We start from the raw sequence: 19142 nt of genomic DNA on the forward strand, positions 1-19142 counted from the left end.
TTGAATGATGAACATGTTTGATCATTATGAAAGTGTAAATACCCTCACTAGTCTTAAGGTTGAGGGTACAAAAATCTATTTACTGCCTTTGCTAGGGTCCACTTTTCTACAACTCCCCAGTTCTTGATTTTGAAGACTCAAATAAACCTTAAACTACAAAATAAATGGCTAAAAATGTTACTTTTTAAATTTACAAAAAAAAAATCTTGTATTGGCAGAGAAAAATAAGTTTATATTTCCATTATAATGACCTAATAATTATTCAATAAAAAACGTTACCTGTGAGCCACTGTCTCTATGAACCAGCAATGCGAAACGAAATTTGTAAACAAACTAAAATAAAACTAGAACCAATAACATGACTGGCAGTAATATCAACAATAACAACAAAAATAATAAAAACGTCACTTCGAAGTACTATGTAATTACGTCAATAGGAACAACAACAAAAGCTCTACAAATGTACATATAAACATATGTATGTATATCGTTAAAATCTTCATCCCAACAATACTATCTCTTACTAGAGATATAGTGCAACAACAGAGTGCTTTAGTTTGTCGTACTCGTATACAATACACGACATAAGACGTACGTATACGACCTAAACAACTTTTTTTTAGAACAAGTGCAAATCAAACACACACACAATTGAATAGGCAACGAAAGCTGAATGTGAGTACTGAGCGAAATAAAGTTGCCGGACACAATCGCTCTCACGCGCTGCTTCTCCGCCTGCAAATACGACACTTGGAATTCGCGTGGCAGCAGCAAATATTACGGAGTCAATGCTGGATCAATGAGCTGATTATTATTCGTTGAATTATCATCATTGCGATTAGGTTTCATAGGCCAGCCAACTGACCATTCATGTTGTGGAGTATAATTTATGTTCGCAAATAGTCCCTCTGTAAGCAAAAAGAAAAAACAAAACAATAACAAAAATTGTTTTTGCTTCAACAAAAACAATAGAGAACACAAAAAAACGTTTGTACATACCCCGCAAACATTTTTTAAGAGTTATTTCCCAATTCGGTCAGAATCTCTGCACTAGTTGCCGAATTTGTTACGAATTCATTCCGAATTTGTTGCAAAATTTTATGGACGTATCTAGCGAAATCAGAAAGTTTTCTAATATAAACTCGAAAACAATTCTGCTACTTTTGAACGGAGAAATTCAGTAATTTTTGAACGGAGAGAGATATTTTCAGCTTTCCTGTGAATTAAAATACGACCAGTTGCAGGGAAATTGATGGTCAAAATGTTGAGATTTTTTTTACTATTTTTCATCACAATATGAGTGTTTTTGTGTTTTTCCGATCCTCCTATACATTAAAAATAACCAAATCCCAATAAATAAACTGGAAAAATGATCGAGAATTTCTTTGGCACTACCTAAACTCGAGCAACTTCACTTGCAAAAAACCAAATCTTTCCCACTGCTATGCGTTCGTTGATTCTCAACGAAAAAACACATAACTTATTTCTTATTGCTTACTACAGCAATAAACAACATTTCGACGGTGCCCGGTCTCACAATTAGGAGGGTCGGCGTTTTTTACTTGGGATGAACGCATAGCAGTGGGAAAGATTTGGTTTTGTTTGCAAGTGAAGTTGCTCGAGTTTTGGTAGTGCCAAAGAAATTCTCGATCAGAGTGTTTCTTTGCGCACGTATCTATTTGCGCTAGCAATTGACACTTGGTTATAAAAAGTTTCTTGTTGAAAAACAAAAGAAACAAGGGAACTGATGAAGATCTGTGGCGAGGTCTGAAACTATAGTCTTCCCTGCCTTACCCCTTGGTAAACATCGCCAATTTTTCCCACTAATAAATTAAAGTTGTTTTAATAAAATATTAAAACAAAGACTATGAGATTAAGCCTGACTATCATTAACACAGTTGTATCTGAAAACAATGGTAAACGGAAATAGTGCTCAAACATTCGATATACTTTAATAAAAATCTGTAATTTGTATTGTATTTGTATAATAGTACCCTTAGCCTTAAGGTTAACTATAAAAATTTTAATCTCCACATATGTTTAACTAGTCCGCTACAGACTATTTGGAATCAATTTGGCCGAGTCCATCCGCTTTTCTCTCAGTCTGGTCGGCTTGGGCGCATGATAACACTAGAATGGGTAAACCGATTTGGTCCAAATTTTGGATCTCATACCCAACCAAATTTGAAGGAAGGGGTTCCATGCGATGACGTGATTTCATGGCATCTTTTGCATTGGTTCAAACGAAGTCGTGAAAGATCCGATCTTTTCATTAGCATTTGAACCAATGCAAAGGAAGTCGTGAGAGATCCGATCTTTTCATCAGCATTTGAACCCATTCCATCGACCCAATAGAGATGAATTTTGTGTTTTTATTTATACACATTTTTCTAAATATATAAGATAAATTATGTACAATAGGCTTGATGTTGTCGGAGACTCGAAATTATTACGAGCGTTGTTAAAACTGTCATCGTAATGATAATGTTTGGTGAAAATTACATGCCAAAGCATTGGTGAAAATGACATGTCAAAGCATTGGTGTAAATGACATGCTTTGGATCCACAAATGAATTGCATATTTTGGGGTCCACGCTCATATAAAATTTATTGATGAAGATGCTAAAAAGATGACATGCCAGATCACTTGCACCCATGACTGAATGGCATCTTTGGCATCGAACATTTTGCTGGGATAATAGCTATTCCATATTAGTGCACGCCTTCTGATAGATCCCATACAAAATTTCAAATATCCGATTTGACCGAAACTTTACAAATCGTAAAATGACTTCTAAACGTATATCAAGTACCAAGAAGGTTTATATGGGATAACATCTTTGGGTACTTTAATCACAAAACTTCAACATAAGTGCTGTTCGAGGATCCTATGGACATTTTGACCAAAGGGGCTCCTTGCGGTATATTGTACAGCGATATTTTACTTTTCGTGGAAGTCCATGCTTCCTGGCATAATGACCCAAAACCTCCATATCCTACTGTGGCCAACTAAAATGGCTGGTGGACGCGATAACTATAGAAAGGAATTATTCCGAAAATCGGATCCATTTCTAAAATTAACTATGTCAGTTCCTTCCTTCAGCTACCTTCTCCGCAAAAGTAAAACACTTTTGTGTATTCACCCAAATCAATTTTACTAGCAAAACTTAAGCCTTCACACAATGTCCAAGCAACTTTGTCTGGCTTGGAAATCGAACCGTTTTTAAAATGACAAAACTATGGTAGACGGAAATTCCTGAGTATTTCAGCTAAGTATAAGTTCTCTAAAAGAGTGTACTTAAAAACGTAATAGATATGTATAATAACTTCCGTGGTTCACTTCATCACGACTGTTTCCTTCGCCTAGGTGACACATTTATGTTATTTCCGCGATAATTTTTAGCAGCCTATAAATAAAAAAGGAGTAAACTAAAACGGGATGAAATGTGATTTGTTTCTTTCGATTCTGTCAGTTTATATTTATCTAAGAAATAGTTCATGTAAAAGTGATTAACCAACGAGATCCGTATTTAAATAGCGTCATAATACATCTATTCTGGATTTGAACGACAAGAAAGAATTGTCAAGTTATAGCCGTCAATAAATTGAGAAATACTTAGCATTATTAATGATAGTGAATATTGGAACTATAGATTATATAAAACTATTGGAAAAGAAAGTCAAAAATATTAACCACTGTTGGCATCCAGTTCACATTTAACACTCAACTAAATGGAAGTGCTTTTCAGATTGTGTATTATGGCTAGTCCAATAAAATAAAAATTTGAAATAAATTTTCTTCTTTTTATACCTCCAGCATTTATGCTAACTAGGGTATATACACTTTCCTACGGGAAATGAATGAATCCTATGGGATCCTTTGGGGTTCTCAATTGGGGATTTCAAGTCCAAAAAGAATTGTCCTCCCCCAGATCTTAACTTTCATTTTGTGTCACAGGGTATTCAGTAAGATTTCCCATAGAGACCACAGTGTCTTTAATAGAAAACAAGGATGATTTCTCATTAAAAACAAGATGAGAATACCAGTAGATCTTTGTGAGAAGACCAGTAAGAAATCTGACGAAAGAAGTTAAGTGTCCAATCTTAATTCGATCTCAGAGGATAGTAAATATCCTGTGTATTGTCATTTTACTTAGTATAATACATAATTTGCATATATATTTTCTTATACCTTTCTTTTAAAATAAATAATGATTTAAAAAATTGTTCTTGTTCCAAATTTAATGTTATATTTCTATAACGTGGAAAAAATTTGCCCGGAGTCGGAGTCGAGTTATTTTTTTCGACTCAGACTCCGACTCCAGCAAAATTGCTCGACTCCGACTCCGACTCCGACTCCGAAACCCTGCTTTGGATACAGGCTGAGCCCGGCTCGGATTTGAACCCACGTCCTTGAAAAACATATCAAAAAAATTTGTCATGCCGTGTTAGCGTTCAAAGCCAACTCATAACTTCAAAGTCAGCGCAAAAAGCGTTTGTCATGAAGAAAATACATTTCTGTGGCCAAGTATCCGCGTTAATGTACAAAAACACATTTGCATTGGAAAAAAGATAAGTTCTAGGACAGAGAAGCCACTACATAGTCGATACGTCCGAAGATTTGCTTTACCACCAATGAAACCAGGTAACGTAATTTGGTGACTATGTGGGTTCGAGTCCTTGGCTTTCCTTTTTCACTTGCAAATAATTTCAGATCATCAAGCTTAACTCTAAACGAGAAAATTAACAAAAATCATTAAAAAATGATCTTCGCCCTAAAAAGGCAAAATATCAAAAAATATAATATTTCTTCGAATATTAGATGAAATTCGAAGGTGTTACTTATTGGTCCACTCCTTCCGGTACCTCCCCCACAAAAAATCGAAAATTTTCGCTAAAATGGTACGCGCGATTTCTCATAGACGTAGCAACCGATTTGGTCCAAACTTTGGATCTCTAAATATTGTCGAAACATAGTTTATGTTCAAATTTGGGCCCTATCTGTCCAATCCTTGTGGTACCACCCAAACAAATGTTCAACATTTTTGTGTGGTTAAGGGTCTGTTCGAGGATCCTTTGGAAATTTTTGACGAAGGGTTTCCTAGTGGCCCTGTTTACAGCGATATTATGTTTTTTCGTAGGCTAGTGTGATAAAAGAAGCCCTATTTATCGTTATCCCCGCAAATTTTTGTGCTTCAATCCTATCCATACTTTTGTCGGTTCATACGCCCAAAATGTTGATAACACCCCTAAATATACATATGTTTTTTTTTTTTTTGGAAAAAGTATTTCAATCCCCACAGGCTGAGGGCATATCTCTGTCGGCAATGCCGACTGATCCTTTTTTACTTTTTTTATTTACATATGTGACCCCAAACTCACATCTCAAAGCAGTCTTCAAAAGGGAATTCAGTAAAACCTATTCCATAATTAAGTATGCCATTCGATGTACAAATACTAATATTTTTTTTAAACTAATATTTTTTAACAAAAAATAGACCACAGAATTTCAATCATTTTATTACAATTTATGCTATACCCAGTCAGCATTTTTTGAAAATTTTAATCAAATTCGAGTCTTTTTTGATCCCACTGCACGATTAAAAAGCTAGAATATGAGCTCATTTTCTGATCATAAATGACTCCTTTGTCGGTAGGAAAACATAACCTCAGGCGACTCTTCTAAACAAATCACAAATGAGTCTTTTTCGAGTCGTATTTCAATCATTTATTGGTGTTTTGTTGATTAATTTCGGACCCTTTTTCGAGTCTTTTTAGAGTCATGTTTATAATCATTTATGAGTCTTTAGGGAGTCATTTACGAGTCTTTTTGTTAGACGAAATAAATTAAAAAAATTTTCTTTTTATTCTTCTTTGTTTCTTTCCTTTGTTTTATAGTCTTTTCTGCTTTGTTATGTCTTTTAATTATCCTTTATGTTGCTTGGTGGTTAGTATACTGCTTCTTCATTTCACTTGGCAAAACCTGTTGTGTTGTGTTTGTCTGTACCTTTAATATTATACGTTACATTTATATCAAAATTTTGTAGAAAGTGTATATGAGAATTTCATTTTTTTATTTATAAATAATTACAATCAAATAAAAATAAAACAAAACAATCAGTTTTTAATCACCTAACTGTTCAAAATATGATCAGAGTATACATAATTATAATCACTTTTCAAACACCTGTATGACCCTTTTTTGATTAAGCATTTTTCAATCTTCCAAATGATCAAAATGTGACAATAAATAACAAAAAATTGTCACATTTTAAACACCTCAATGATTTATTTGTGATTGCTACACATTTGTTGTTGTATTTTAAATTGAACTCTTTTTAATCATTACAGGGAGTCACTTTCGAGTCCCTTTCTGATCACACAAGCGACTTAATCAATTTTTGATCACCAAAAGGACTCTAAAAAGACTCCTCAATGTGATTTTTGAAAAAACAGTCTTCTAAATGCTATCTGGGTAATAATAGTTCTCAGTAGCTAATATTTTATTTTTAGTCACCATTTGGAAGGATAGATGATAGATGAACAGATTAAATGTTAATAAATAAAATGCAAAGGTAACAGATATATTTATGCACAGTCACTGCATGCAGAGAATGAATAGCATTTTTTTAATAGACACGTGTAACAATATTAATTGCAATTATTAGTTCAAAGATTGTGTATGTATGTAAGTATTTAAATTAGATATAGGTTATGAAAAGCCATTAATCTATATTTTAGTCCAGTCAAAATAGACATTGAAATAGCAAAAATGCCCACAAAGCTGAGTTTTTGGTGGTGAACTAGGGTTTTCCATTAAAAGCAATATCCTAAAAGTCCCCATCAATGCCATGTGTGCAAAAACAATAATTCGAGTCAATGGTCAAAATTTAGTGATTTTTAAGGTTTTCGGATTTTTTTTTTTTTTTTTTTTTGAAAACGGTGGGTCTAGTCAAAAAGTGACTAGAGCAAATCTCCACATGTTTGGTATGAATAATTTTTTCCAAGAACCATTCTTGAGATATAGCGGTTCTAAAAACACATATATTATATGTACTTACAAGGGAACATCGCACATATTCAGGTGAAACGGCTAAAATAACCGCAGTAACCGGGTTTGTCTCCCCAAAAAATATATGTTTCCTTGAAGAGCGAAATTATACTTATCTTTAAAACAAAATTAGAACAAAATCGGAGTGTGTTTAGTAAAGTTATTCTATGTTAGAATCACTTTATGCAAAAATAGCCCATTTAACCCACATGCGTAATCGAAAGCCCAAAGTGAATGACCGCAACGAAAACCCTCCGATTTTTATAAGGTAGTGTTTGCCTTGCTGATTATGGAAATGTGCAATTTTCATGGGCGGTGGAACAGCGAACCGGATGCTGGTTATTTGACCCGGAAAGCCAGATTTAGAACCGATCCTACTGAACCGATTACTGTGGGTATGGTTTGAAAGCTTCTGGAAATACTTAACACATAAAGTTGTTATTTCAACCTGTCCCCCTCGTGATGTTCTTACGCGACTTACTTCTTCACATGTGTAATTTAACACTTATATCACGATATCTCAAGAATGGCGACTCCTAGTGAAAAGTCATAAGAATCGTTCTTATAGACAATTTTTAATCCTACAACTTTTACTTTAGTTGTTTTCTGATAGGACTTACCGTTTTTGAGAAAAATAAAAAAACTGAATAAGCCCACCAAAAATGACCTTTGACCCTGAATAAATTCGTTTGCACACATGGGATCGATGGGGACTTTTAGGGCGTTACTTCTAATGGCAAACCCAAGATTTCCACTAAAATTCAGCTTTGTCTATTTTGACTGGACTATTTACATAATACATAGTTGAGTAATGATGACTAACTGATTGATAACACTGGTCAACACGACTTTTGTTTCAACCGAAGTTGTTGTTGTTTCTAAATGAAATCGGCGAGCTATTTTCAAATCTGGTCACGGTTTTTCTCCATCAGCTCTTGTTCTTTTCGATTTTTAGGTTATGGGCGAATCGTGGGCGCTATGAACTTTATATTATATATTTGAATACAGGACTATATAGTAGACACCCTGAGCATATCCGGAATGCCATATGAAGTTCCTATGACTTCCCCCGATGACGTAATTACAGCTTAAAGTACTCAAAATATGCAATTTTTACAAAATTCATCGTATGTTTTCTATATTTTTTTTTTTTTTTTTGATATACACTCCACGACAGTAGAATAGAACACCTAAGTTTTTGTTAATGTTAGCTTATTTATCCCAAAACGAATGAATCTGCGTTTTTAATCTTGTGGGGATTTAAAGTCTACGACGTTCCGTTTCAAACACAAAAAAAATGTGTTTCTAGCTCTTCGCGAAATGATTTTCTGATCAATTTTCCGATAGTACTACGAAAAATAGGCATTTATTTTTGGTCATCAGGATAGAACAGTTACATTATTTTCGCGAATTTTTGAGATATTAACGCCGAATTTTCTTTCAGTCGATAAAGCAAGGCTTTCTTATCATTTTTACCAAAGAAATCCTTTAAATTATTCCGCGGGCACCGAAATAACAGCGTTAAAGGGTTTAAATTGACAGATATTTGAAACATCTCGGAATATCAATAGGAGTCGCTCAGTTTTGTCATATTTCTTCACAATAAGATAGAATATGACACAGACAACCTCGACGGATACAATCGAGTGCTTCGGATGCTGATAAGATGGAACATTATCAAAATAATTATGAAAAACGTCAAAATTTCTTATAAAAACCATGATGTTTTGTTCAATACAATGGGTTTTCCGCGAAAAAGTCTGCCGTTTAAAGGTTAGGAAATATGCTCCAGATTTGGAGGAAGATAATCTGATACGAAAACAACCGTTATTTTAATACACTGAGGAAAATTTTAGTACTTTTTAAAACAACATACGAAACCTAAAACTTCAATTTCAATGACTGTGTTTTCCCGCGAAAACGGGGCTTTTACATTTGCGAGTTCAGTTAAAAAAACAACTAATTCGTAAAATCCGGTATAGAGAGCATAACCTGGTCCATTTATATTGGAGCATAACACTGTTGATAACAGTCGCGGACACTGAAAAAAGAACACATATAAAACTCGAAGTCCAAAGGGTGTGTTCAATTTGAAAAATGTGCAAAAATTTCCTCAGTGTATTAAAATAGTGGTTGTTTTCATATCAGATTATTTTCCTCTAAATCTGGAGCATATTTCCTAACCTTTAAACGGCAGACTTTTTCGCGGAAAACCCATTTTATAGAACAAAACATCATGGTTTTTATAAGCAATTTTGACGTTTTTCATAATTATTTTGATAATGTTCCATCTTATCAGCATCCGAAGCACTCGATTGTATCCGTCGAGGTTGTCTGTGTCATATTCTATCTTGTTGTGAAGAAATATGACAAAACTGCGCGACTCCTATTGATATTCCGAGATGTTTCAAATATATGTCAATTTAAACCCTTTAACGCTGTTATTTCGGTGCCCGCGGAATAATTTAAAGGTTTTCTTTGGTAAAAGTGATAAGAAAGCCTTGCTTTATCGACTGAAAGAAAACACATTTTTTTCTGTGTTTGATACGGAACATCATAGACTTTAAATCCCCACAAGATTAAAAACGCAGATTCATTCGTTTTGGGATAAATAAGCTAACATTAACAAAAACTTAGGTGTTCTATTCTACTGACGTGGAGTGTATATTCGCCATAGTTATTTCAAAAAACTTTTTGTATCGAACGTATAACATCTTCTTAATATATTAGTGTCGAAAACCCCGCAAAAAATGTTTGTTTGTATCCGACAATAACGAAATTCTGAGTAAAACAAGTAAAAAAGTATCAGTCGGTTTTGCCGACAGAGATATGCCCTCAGCCTGTGTATATTGAAACAACTTTTTTCCCAAAATACGTGTGTATTTAGGGGGTTTTAAAAATTTTGGGCGTTTGAACCGACAAAAATGTTGATTAGGATTAAAGATCAAAAGTTTTGCGTAGAAGATACTAAAAGGAATGGATAGACATTGACCGTTATAGAAGTGGATCTCCAGCCATAACATATGGTGCCATAGGGGGTTTTTACACTCTTCAGGCTGTTTGCTCAAGAAGTATGGACTTGCCCCTAAAAAAACTTTTACCATCGTAATTGAGGCAACGAATGCAAGTTGTCTCAACAAAAATCAAAGTGATTCCATAGCAGGTCTTAAAGTGAACTTATCCGAAATTTTGTGTGGGAGGTACGGGATGGAGTGGACAAATATAGTCCATATTTGAACCTGATCTATATCTGGTAGATGTATTAGGATGTGTAAAGTATAGACCAATTTGGCAACTACCTTCAAGAGTTACCGTACGAACAATTTTTCCGAACATTTTGGAACTGTTGTGGGGGAGGTACCTGAAAGAGTGGACCGATATGGCTTATCTTCAAACTCAAACTATGTTTGGACAAAATATTACTAAGGCCAAATTTTGGACCGAATCGGCAGTTCCGTTCGAGAGTTATCTTGCGCTTCAACCACCTCACACGGTGTCATAGGGTTTTTTTGCAACTTTTAGGCTATTCTCTCGGGAAGTATGGTTTTGCCCCTGCTGAAACTTGTACCGTCGTATGGAGGGCAGTGAATACAAGCTGCTAAAACAAAAATCAAAGCGATTCGAGAGCTGGCCCTAAACTGAACTTTTCCGAAATTTTGTGGGGAGTACCGGAAGGAGTGGACCGATATAGCCCATCTTCGAACTTAAACTAAGTTTGGGTAAAATATTACGAAAGCCAAAATTTGAACCGAATCGGTTTATCCGTTCGAGAGTTATCGTGCGCTCCAGCCAGCCAGACAGACAGACGGACGGACATTGCTCAATCGACTCCAAATTGTCTGAAACACATTTCGTCCAAACATACTTGGGGTCTAAAACCATTATTTCGATGAGGCACATTTTGCCCGTATGAAAGTGTATATACCCTTCATAGCCTAAAGGCTGAGGGTATAACTAGTAAAAACCGATTTTGAGCTATATCTCAAGAACAAGAGCTGATGAAGAAAACCCCTGACCAGATTTGAAAATAGCTCGCCGATTTCATTTAGAAACAACAACAACTTCGGTTGAAACATTCAACTTTTTCAATTTTGTTGAGCAGTGTAATCAACGGCTGAAGCTAGAATCTTGAAATTTTGGCTTTGGGTCACTATTTGTCGAAAGTTGTCTCAGATAAGGCTGGGTTTTTGAAAATTCGAGCACGATTACAGTTGATTCACTTTTTCCACTCCGACTGAGCACCTCCAAAACATGTGTTTTGAACGCTTTTAAAGCATCTTCTTGTGAAGAAAATCTTGGATTAGGCCTTTTTTCATGATACGCTGGAATCAAATGAAAATCCAATGACTTCAGAACTGTACGGTGGATACAGGCACTGCACAGTGGTTCCGCCCGTGGACAAAAATCGAAAAATTGATGGCTACAAATTTTATTGCGATTGAAATAAATATTCTCTAAACATATCAAATTTTTAACATCCAGCCTTATTTTTGTAAATTTACAGCGGTTTATACGCCAAGTTAAATCGAAGAAGTTGTGATTTGTATGTGAGGCATTAAAAACATCCTCAAAGCATTCGTAGGTTATGAGTAAAATTATAAAAAATTGGAGTGGTCAATGTGCAATTTTCAAAATGAAACTTATAGGTGATGGCATTGGCAATGTTTTTACGAAAAAACAAATTCATAATTCGTTTTCTAACTTCAATAAAAATAAATTCTTAATAAATGACTTTTTCTGCAATTTTTAATATAATTACAATTAATTTATGTTGAGTTTTACTAATGTTGTGAGCATTTGTGAGTCTCGTAATTTTTTTTTTAGTTTACGATTAAAAAAAGTCCAGCTGCCCCATCTGCCACCCGCAAAGTTATTCCTCTTACACCACGCCCGTAAAATCGTCAAAATTCCGAAAATCGGGAGGTACGTTTATATGGGAGCTATACCTAAACTTGGACCTTTACTGTACATTTTTAGCAAGGAGGTATTTTGCTCACTCAGAACTCAAAATGCAAAATTACAGCCAAATCGGTTGGAAAATGTGGGTAAAATCGTCAAAATTTCGAAAATCGGGAGGTACGTTTATATGGGGGCTATACTTAAACGTAGACCTATATTGAATATTTTTTCCAAGGAGGTAGTTTATTCACTCAGAACTCAAAATCCAACATCCAAATCGGTTGGTTAATTTGGCTAAAATCGTCAAAATACCACAAATCGGGCGGTACCTTTCTATGGGAGCTATACCCAAATATGGACCTACATCCACTAAAAATGGTTTTCTATTTTGTTGGCTTGTTATAAACCTACGTTTAAAATTTGGAGGCGGTAGCTCAATTAGAACTATTTTTGGCACTCTTTTCCATACAAGTGGGACCACTGTGCACTGGTTTGATTCGATGTATGAGAGCTCGCATTGTCATTATTTAGAATGATTCGTCTTCTCTTGTTCGTTTTTCGAATTTATCAGGAGACATCAGGCAAACACATTGTAGTGTACCACTGAGAATTATCCGTCCTAAATTTCTCAAGCCGTATAGTCGCCACACGGTCAGTTTTGCAAAAGACACAGGCGACCTTTTGCTTCGAAATGCTTCTTACATGAACAACTTTCGTTGGATTTGGCTCGCTTTCGAAGACCCAAACCGTCGATTTCTGTTTGGTTTCGGTTTCGGATCTAACGAGAAAATGTCATTTTTGTGGCCAGGTGTTTACACAATATCAAATGTTAGTAGGCGGAACACATGCCCAAGGTTGCCTCTATCTTACGGTATTCAACGCGGCGATCTTGCATTATCCGTTCACGCACGACTTAAGTTTGCCTGGCACCACGGCCGTTTTTGGACTACCCACACGACCTTATCTTAGAAACGAATTGAAACTTGGCCTTGCTGACTTTAGCAATATTGAAGCCCCAAACTAGTCGAACTTATCTGTTGAAGAGTCCACATAAGAAAAACTCCTTTTACGGAATCAAAATCGATCAAACATAGACAATTTTACATAATTTCAGGAATTCTGGTCGGTATCAGCTAAACTATTGGGAGTTGAACCAAATAACTGTTACAACGCGTATTTCAAACACTGTTCACACCAACAGTTTATCTCGCATTTGGGATTTCACCACATTATTGACATATTTATTGAATTGCCACTGAAAAATATACTAAAAACGTGATTGAGACATTTCACAGCAATGGCATGTTCCGAATAGTTGTGTATTACATTCCACTGAATATTTCTCCATAAAAAAGTATTAAGAAAAATATTAACGGTTTTGAAGATATGGTGCGAAATGTATAGAAACTATGGTATTTTTAGATATATTACCGATTCTCTGAGATTGTCCAATACTTATGTATGTATACTACGCTTCATTCTAATAAAAAATTTTATTTTTGAACAGAGAACGGTTGAAGAGAGAAAGTTTCAAAATGAGAATTTAACAGATTTAAGATACAGGGGCACAGAAAAAGTGGCACCCTTCTCGTTCATATCCCGAATTACCCATAAACTGGAAAATCATCATGTTGAAACTGGCCATGTCTGTCCTTCGATAACATATATCGACCTTTTTGTAGAAAATTAACTTATGTTTTGAACGAATTTCGGTAAAATAAACTGTTTTAGCCCGATTCACCGATGGGTTTCTTAACATAATCATTTGAGCCGAAGCTGTGGTCGTTTTAATGTAAAAGAATAGGAAAAAGTCGTTGAAGGAAACGAGTTTTTTAAGTCAATTTTCAATTAGGGGCTTTACAATACAATGTGGAGTATAATGTTCACAGAAGAAGTTAAAGAATACACTTCAGAGATGAAGTTTCTAATGTGTGATTTTTTAATATAACCACTGCATCAATCTCAAACGGATGCTGACATTTTGAAGACTGAAAAATTGGGTTTTTTGAATTTTTGCTCTAATAGGGACACGCAACTGTACTCGTTTAAAAACTGATTATGAGATTGTAGTACTCGCGATTACGCATTTTTTTATGTATAACTCGGGCGTGTAGCCTTCAAAGGTTCACAACAATCTCAGATTAAAGTCGAAATTTTTGTGCGTATTTTTTTCTAAAAAAAAGTTTTTTGGATTCAAAATTTACAAATGTCATTCGATTTCAGTGGAAACCCGCGTGAATTTAGTTTTTTTACGTTCTGAATCTAACAAGATTTTGCGCGTCCAAATCCGTCCACTAGATCGGCGGATATAATACCCCTCAAATTTCGAAAATCTGCTAAAAATGTTTTTGAAAATTGCGCGCATTGAAACGCGTTTTGGAAGTGTAATTTTTGTGAAATAAATAGAGCTATATGCCTGTTTAAAATGTGCGAAAACGTATATTTCAAAACTATCGCTAATCCGGAGATATAACCGATTTTTTCTAAAAATAGTGTGTGATGCTACATCCACGGTTCTTTATGGATCGCACTGAAACGACATGGAATGGTGTATTTTTTAATGATGACCATTGAAATCGGATGCGCATAAAATGCAAATGTACTTCGTGGAAATTATGGGCATTTTACTGTTTTTTTCACCCTAATATGCAACATCGTGGCCGCCAAATAGAATTTCACAAACTGTACATCAAACAAAAGCGATTGATTCGCTGTGCTGGAAAATCGGATGCGCATCACGTCATTTTCACTATTACGCGGTTTGTATGCGTTCCAAATGTTGTAACATTCAATATAACATTATTTTAATGTTATGCTACAATTGGAATTCCTTGTGATTTAATATAATGTTCTAAAAATATTCGCCAATAGGAAAACTATAAGCGAAAAATTTGTTGCAACGGAATATCTTCATTATTGCGTGAAATTTGGACGAAAATGACGAAGAACTCAAACATTTTTTCTTCAACCTTTCCTGTAAAACCATAAAAAAATTAGAATAACATGATTTTTATTTTTTTAGTCATATTATCTTTGTATTTTTGCAAATAACATGAATACTATAGCTCCAAACTTCCCGACTTAGGTTTAATTTTATTCCTCACAATGTCTGGGTGCTGCTATAATTTTTTATATATTTTTTTTGTAAATATAAGCGCTGTTGTTTCAAAAATATATTTGTAAATACGTGAAATTATTAAACAAATTTAGTTTTTCGCGAATCCATTGAAACTTTTCGAATTTTTTTTGCATCATCGCAAAGGGTGAGAATTCAGTTAACGAAAATACGATATAACAGCTTAATATATTAAGCCGCGATTTTTTTAGAATTTTTTCTAATTAGCATAATTAAAACGGTCATATCATTTGCGCGCAACGAGGAAAATTGGTAACGAAAACAGATTTGGAATGACGATTTTTGTCTTAATCTATGTACCAAAAATCATAGATGTAGTATCAATTTTTTTTTTGATTTTTTTGAAATGGAAAAGACAATTTTAGAAATTTTTGCTGATATGTACATTAGGGATATAACTTTTTGCACTTTTTTGCAAATATCAAAAATACCACCACATAGCCGTATAGAGCATGAAAAACTATTATGAAAAAAGTGTAATTTTTTCTCTATCGCGAAAAAAGTTTCCGCACCAAATGCATTGAAGTTCAGTAATGCATTTTTTAATTTTAGCTGTTATGACTACATATTTGCTTTTAATTAAATGTTTTATTTTTTTGTAATCTAATTTAAAATCATTACCAAAGCGTTCTGGACCAATTTGTTCTCAATTCGCGCCATTTCGGAGCATTTTAGGAACTTTTGACACTATTGCAATTTTTGTTTTTTCTTTATAAACTCGTGAATTTTATGTTTATATTTTTTGTACCTATCGGACAAGAGAATATGGTGTCATTTGCAACAAATTCGCGAAAGTTACAGACAGTTTTTAATGACTTTGCCTGTTTGAATTGTTTTTTGTCTATGAATATTTATTCAAACAAAGCAAATTTAAAATTATAAGTAGAAAAAATATCAAAAGAGTTTTAGTAATTACAGTCGGAGCGGAAACTTTTTTCGTCGAATCGATCTTAGAAACGCGTTTTCATTATTAGGACAAAATTCCCCAAGTGGTACTGGTGGTACAAAGTCTACAAAAACAGCCTGTAACTTTCGCGACTTCGTTGCAAATGACCCCATATTCTTTTGTCCGGTTGGTACAAAAAATATAAACATAAAATTCACGAGTTTATAAAGAAAAAGCAAAAATTGCAATAGTATCAAAAGTTCCTAATATGCTTCGAAATGGCGCGATTTGAGAACAAATTGGTCCAGAACGCTTTGATAATGATTTTAAATTAGATTACAAAAAAATAAAAATTTTGATTAAAAGCAAATTTGTTGTCATAACAGCTAAAATTAAAAAATTCATTACTGAACTTCAATGCATTTGGTGCGGAAACTTTTTTCGCGATAGAGAAAAAATGACGCCGTATTTGATAATAGTTTTCCATGCTCTACACGGTTATGTGGTGGTATTTTTTTTGGTTATAGCCCTAATGTACATATGTATACTACGCTTCATTCTAATTAAAAATTTTATTTTTGAACAGAGAACGGTTGAAAAGAGAAAGTTGCAAAATGAGAATTTACCAGATTTGGGATAATGGGGCACCCCAAATTTGGCACCTTTCTCGTTCATATCCCGAATTACCCATAAACTGGAAATTCGTCCTGTTGAAGCTGGCCATGCTTGACCTTCGATTACATATATGTACATATTCGTATTTGTCAATATATGTACATGGGTTGTTTTTGTATCTACAAATTGTTTACACATAAATACGCAGAAGCATTTTATGAGAAATTGCATAGCCTTAATTTTACTAAATGATTAAGTTTTCATTATTTATTGTTTAGCTGACCAACAGCAAAGCCCTACCAGTCATGGTGTGGATCTACGGAGGAGGTTTCCAATTTGGAGAAGCGTCTCGTGATATTTATGCTCCCGCCTATTTTATGCAACGTGATGTGGTACAGTTAACATTTGTCTATCGCTTAGGTGTTTTTGGTGAGTAACCCATCCTATATTCTGCAATTCTTATGAGATGATAATATCAACATTTTCTCCTAACCCTGCGTTTACAAATGACAGGACAGTTGACTTCATGTATTGATTGTCAAAATCCCACAACTTGCCTGTGTGACGTAGGCGGCCCGACAACTGCAAAAACAGTTTTAAAATTTTGAATGAAAATCGTCGATTTCTTTTTGTTTTCCGTTCACATATTTTGTTTACGTCCATGTTCTTTTGTTTTCAACACATTTCAATTATTATTTCACCTGTTTTTACAAAAATGCCAAAAATTTGTCTTCCTTACTGTCTGTGAAAAAATGATGGACAGCTGGGAGACAAACGACAAATGTATGTATGTGTTAGTAAATCAGAGTTGTATTTGAAGACAAACTGTCTGGTGTAAACGCCTAGTAAGGTTTTTGAGCCTTGATGATCCTGATTTGCAAATTCCTGGCAATGTCGGCTTAAAAGTTCAAACCATGGCCAATGGTCAAAGAGAACATACACAATATCAATGGTGAACCAAGTAACATTAGTGTAAGTTCTGGTGGCGCTTCAACCACGTACAATGGGTTTGTTCCACATAGCAATTGCACAATCTGGAACCCCAATCGCTGGGCTTTAACAATGACAAAAGTATCGCATGGCTTGTCACATTGGTTACAAGGCAACGGTTCATCGATACTTGGCCAAACAACGTCGCCGACGCGTGGTGTTAAAAGATAGGTCGTTGCTAACAAAAGAAGAACAATTTATTAATCTGCTCTTTGCCTTTGGTCCTGCCATTGAACCCTATGAATCTGAGGAGTGTGTTATAAATGGAGCAGTATAGGGGATGCTTTCATCTCCTGGACTATGATGTACCAATGAAATAAGGCATCCTTACATAGTTAACGAGTTAAGTGATTTTATGAATTTACTACCGGATGACCTGAAGAATGCCTACAATAACAAAAGCAATGGGTCTGAAATTGAGAAAATTATATTTTGGCGATAAGAATCCTCATGCCAAGAATACCATTTCTGAATTTCTGCACCTTATGACTGAACGAACTTTTTGGCATGGCATTCATCGGGCGATTAAAGCTCGTACGGCTTATGCCGGAGAAACACCCACCTACTACTATCGATTTGATTTTGATTCGAAATTCTTTAATCATTTTCGTAATCTGAAATGTGGTCGTTCTGTTAAGGGCGTCTGTCACGCCGATGAGATATCGTATTTGTTTTACAACATCAATGCCGAGAAATTATCACCAACAACGAGAGAATACAAATGCATTCAACGCATGGTGGGTATGTGGTACAATTTTGCCCTCTCCTCCAATCCAAACTGCAAGGAAGTTGCACCAACCAAATGGGAACCAGTTAATGTTGGAAGTGATCTGAGGAAACCATTAAAACTGCTGAACATAAATGACGAAATCCCGTTTATGTATGTACCAATCAACGATAAGTTGAGTGTGTGGGATAGTCTTTACACCAAAGAATATTTGTATTAAAAATGTAATTCTAAGATAAAGGGAAAATAATTTACCAAGAAGTGTTTTCGTAAGACACGCCGTTCGGACTCGATGATGAACAATAGGACCTATTTCATTGAGCTAATATGAATCGGGGTGCACTCATTGATATGAGAGAAATCTCCTTTCTCCCTTCTCGGATGTTTGTGGAACAATTATTATTATTATTTTTATACACAATGACACCTCCAAAATCCAAAACGTGGACCTTGGTTCTACTTAGTAAGAACTCAAAATATCAATATTTGCGAAATAAGTAGGCAAATATGGCTATAACGTTACAAATACTCGCATTGCATTTGATTTAGGTTACATAAAAGAGGTTCTAAAGAAAATTTGGTCTGGGAACCCAATATCCATCTGTGGTTTTCTACTATTCGGTTAATACTATCATCCCCACTTGTAATTTCCAACCCCCAGGCCATAAACCAAAAATTGTTACACAGTGCTATTAGTCGTGCATAACGGTGCTCGTTGAATTATCATCATTGTGATTAAATTTCGTAGGCCGGCAAACGGACCATTCATGTTATGGAGTAAAATTAATGTTCCCAAATAGTCCCTCTCCTCTGTAAGCAAAAAGAAAAGTAAACCAAA

The 19142-nt window shown here is 34.8% G+C and overlaps 2 protein-coding genes across 2 annotated transcripts in view; one reads left to right on the plus strand and one right to left on the minus strand.

Annotated features, from left to right (window-relative positions):
* alpha-Est2 (alpha-Esterase-2) overlaps positions 1-19142 on the minus strand; it is a 120005-nt gene that overhangs the window by 55288 nt on the left and 45575 nt on the right. The window lies entirely within an intron of this gene.
* LOC141391342 (esterase B1-like) lies at positions 359-18524 on the plus strand. The gene is made up of 5 exons (XM_073964250.1): positions 359-421; positions 16866-17020; positions 17438-17504; positions 17660-17848; positions 18021-18524. The coding sequence occupies exons 1-5, from the start codon at positions 359-361 to the stop codon at positions 18522-18524; spliced, it is 978 nt and encodes a 325-aa protein (XP_073820351.1).

Source organism: Musca autumnalis, unplaced genomic scaffold (genome assembly GCF_047663935.1).
Source record: "Musca autumnalis isolate F117 unplaced genomic scaffold, ASM4766393v1 scaffold_1, whole genome shotgun sequence".
Classification (NCBI taxonomy): domain Eukaryota; kingdom Metazoa; phylum Arthropoda; class Insecta; order Diptera; family Muscidae; genus Musca; species Musca autumnalis.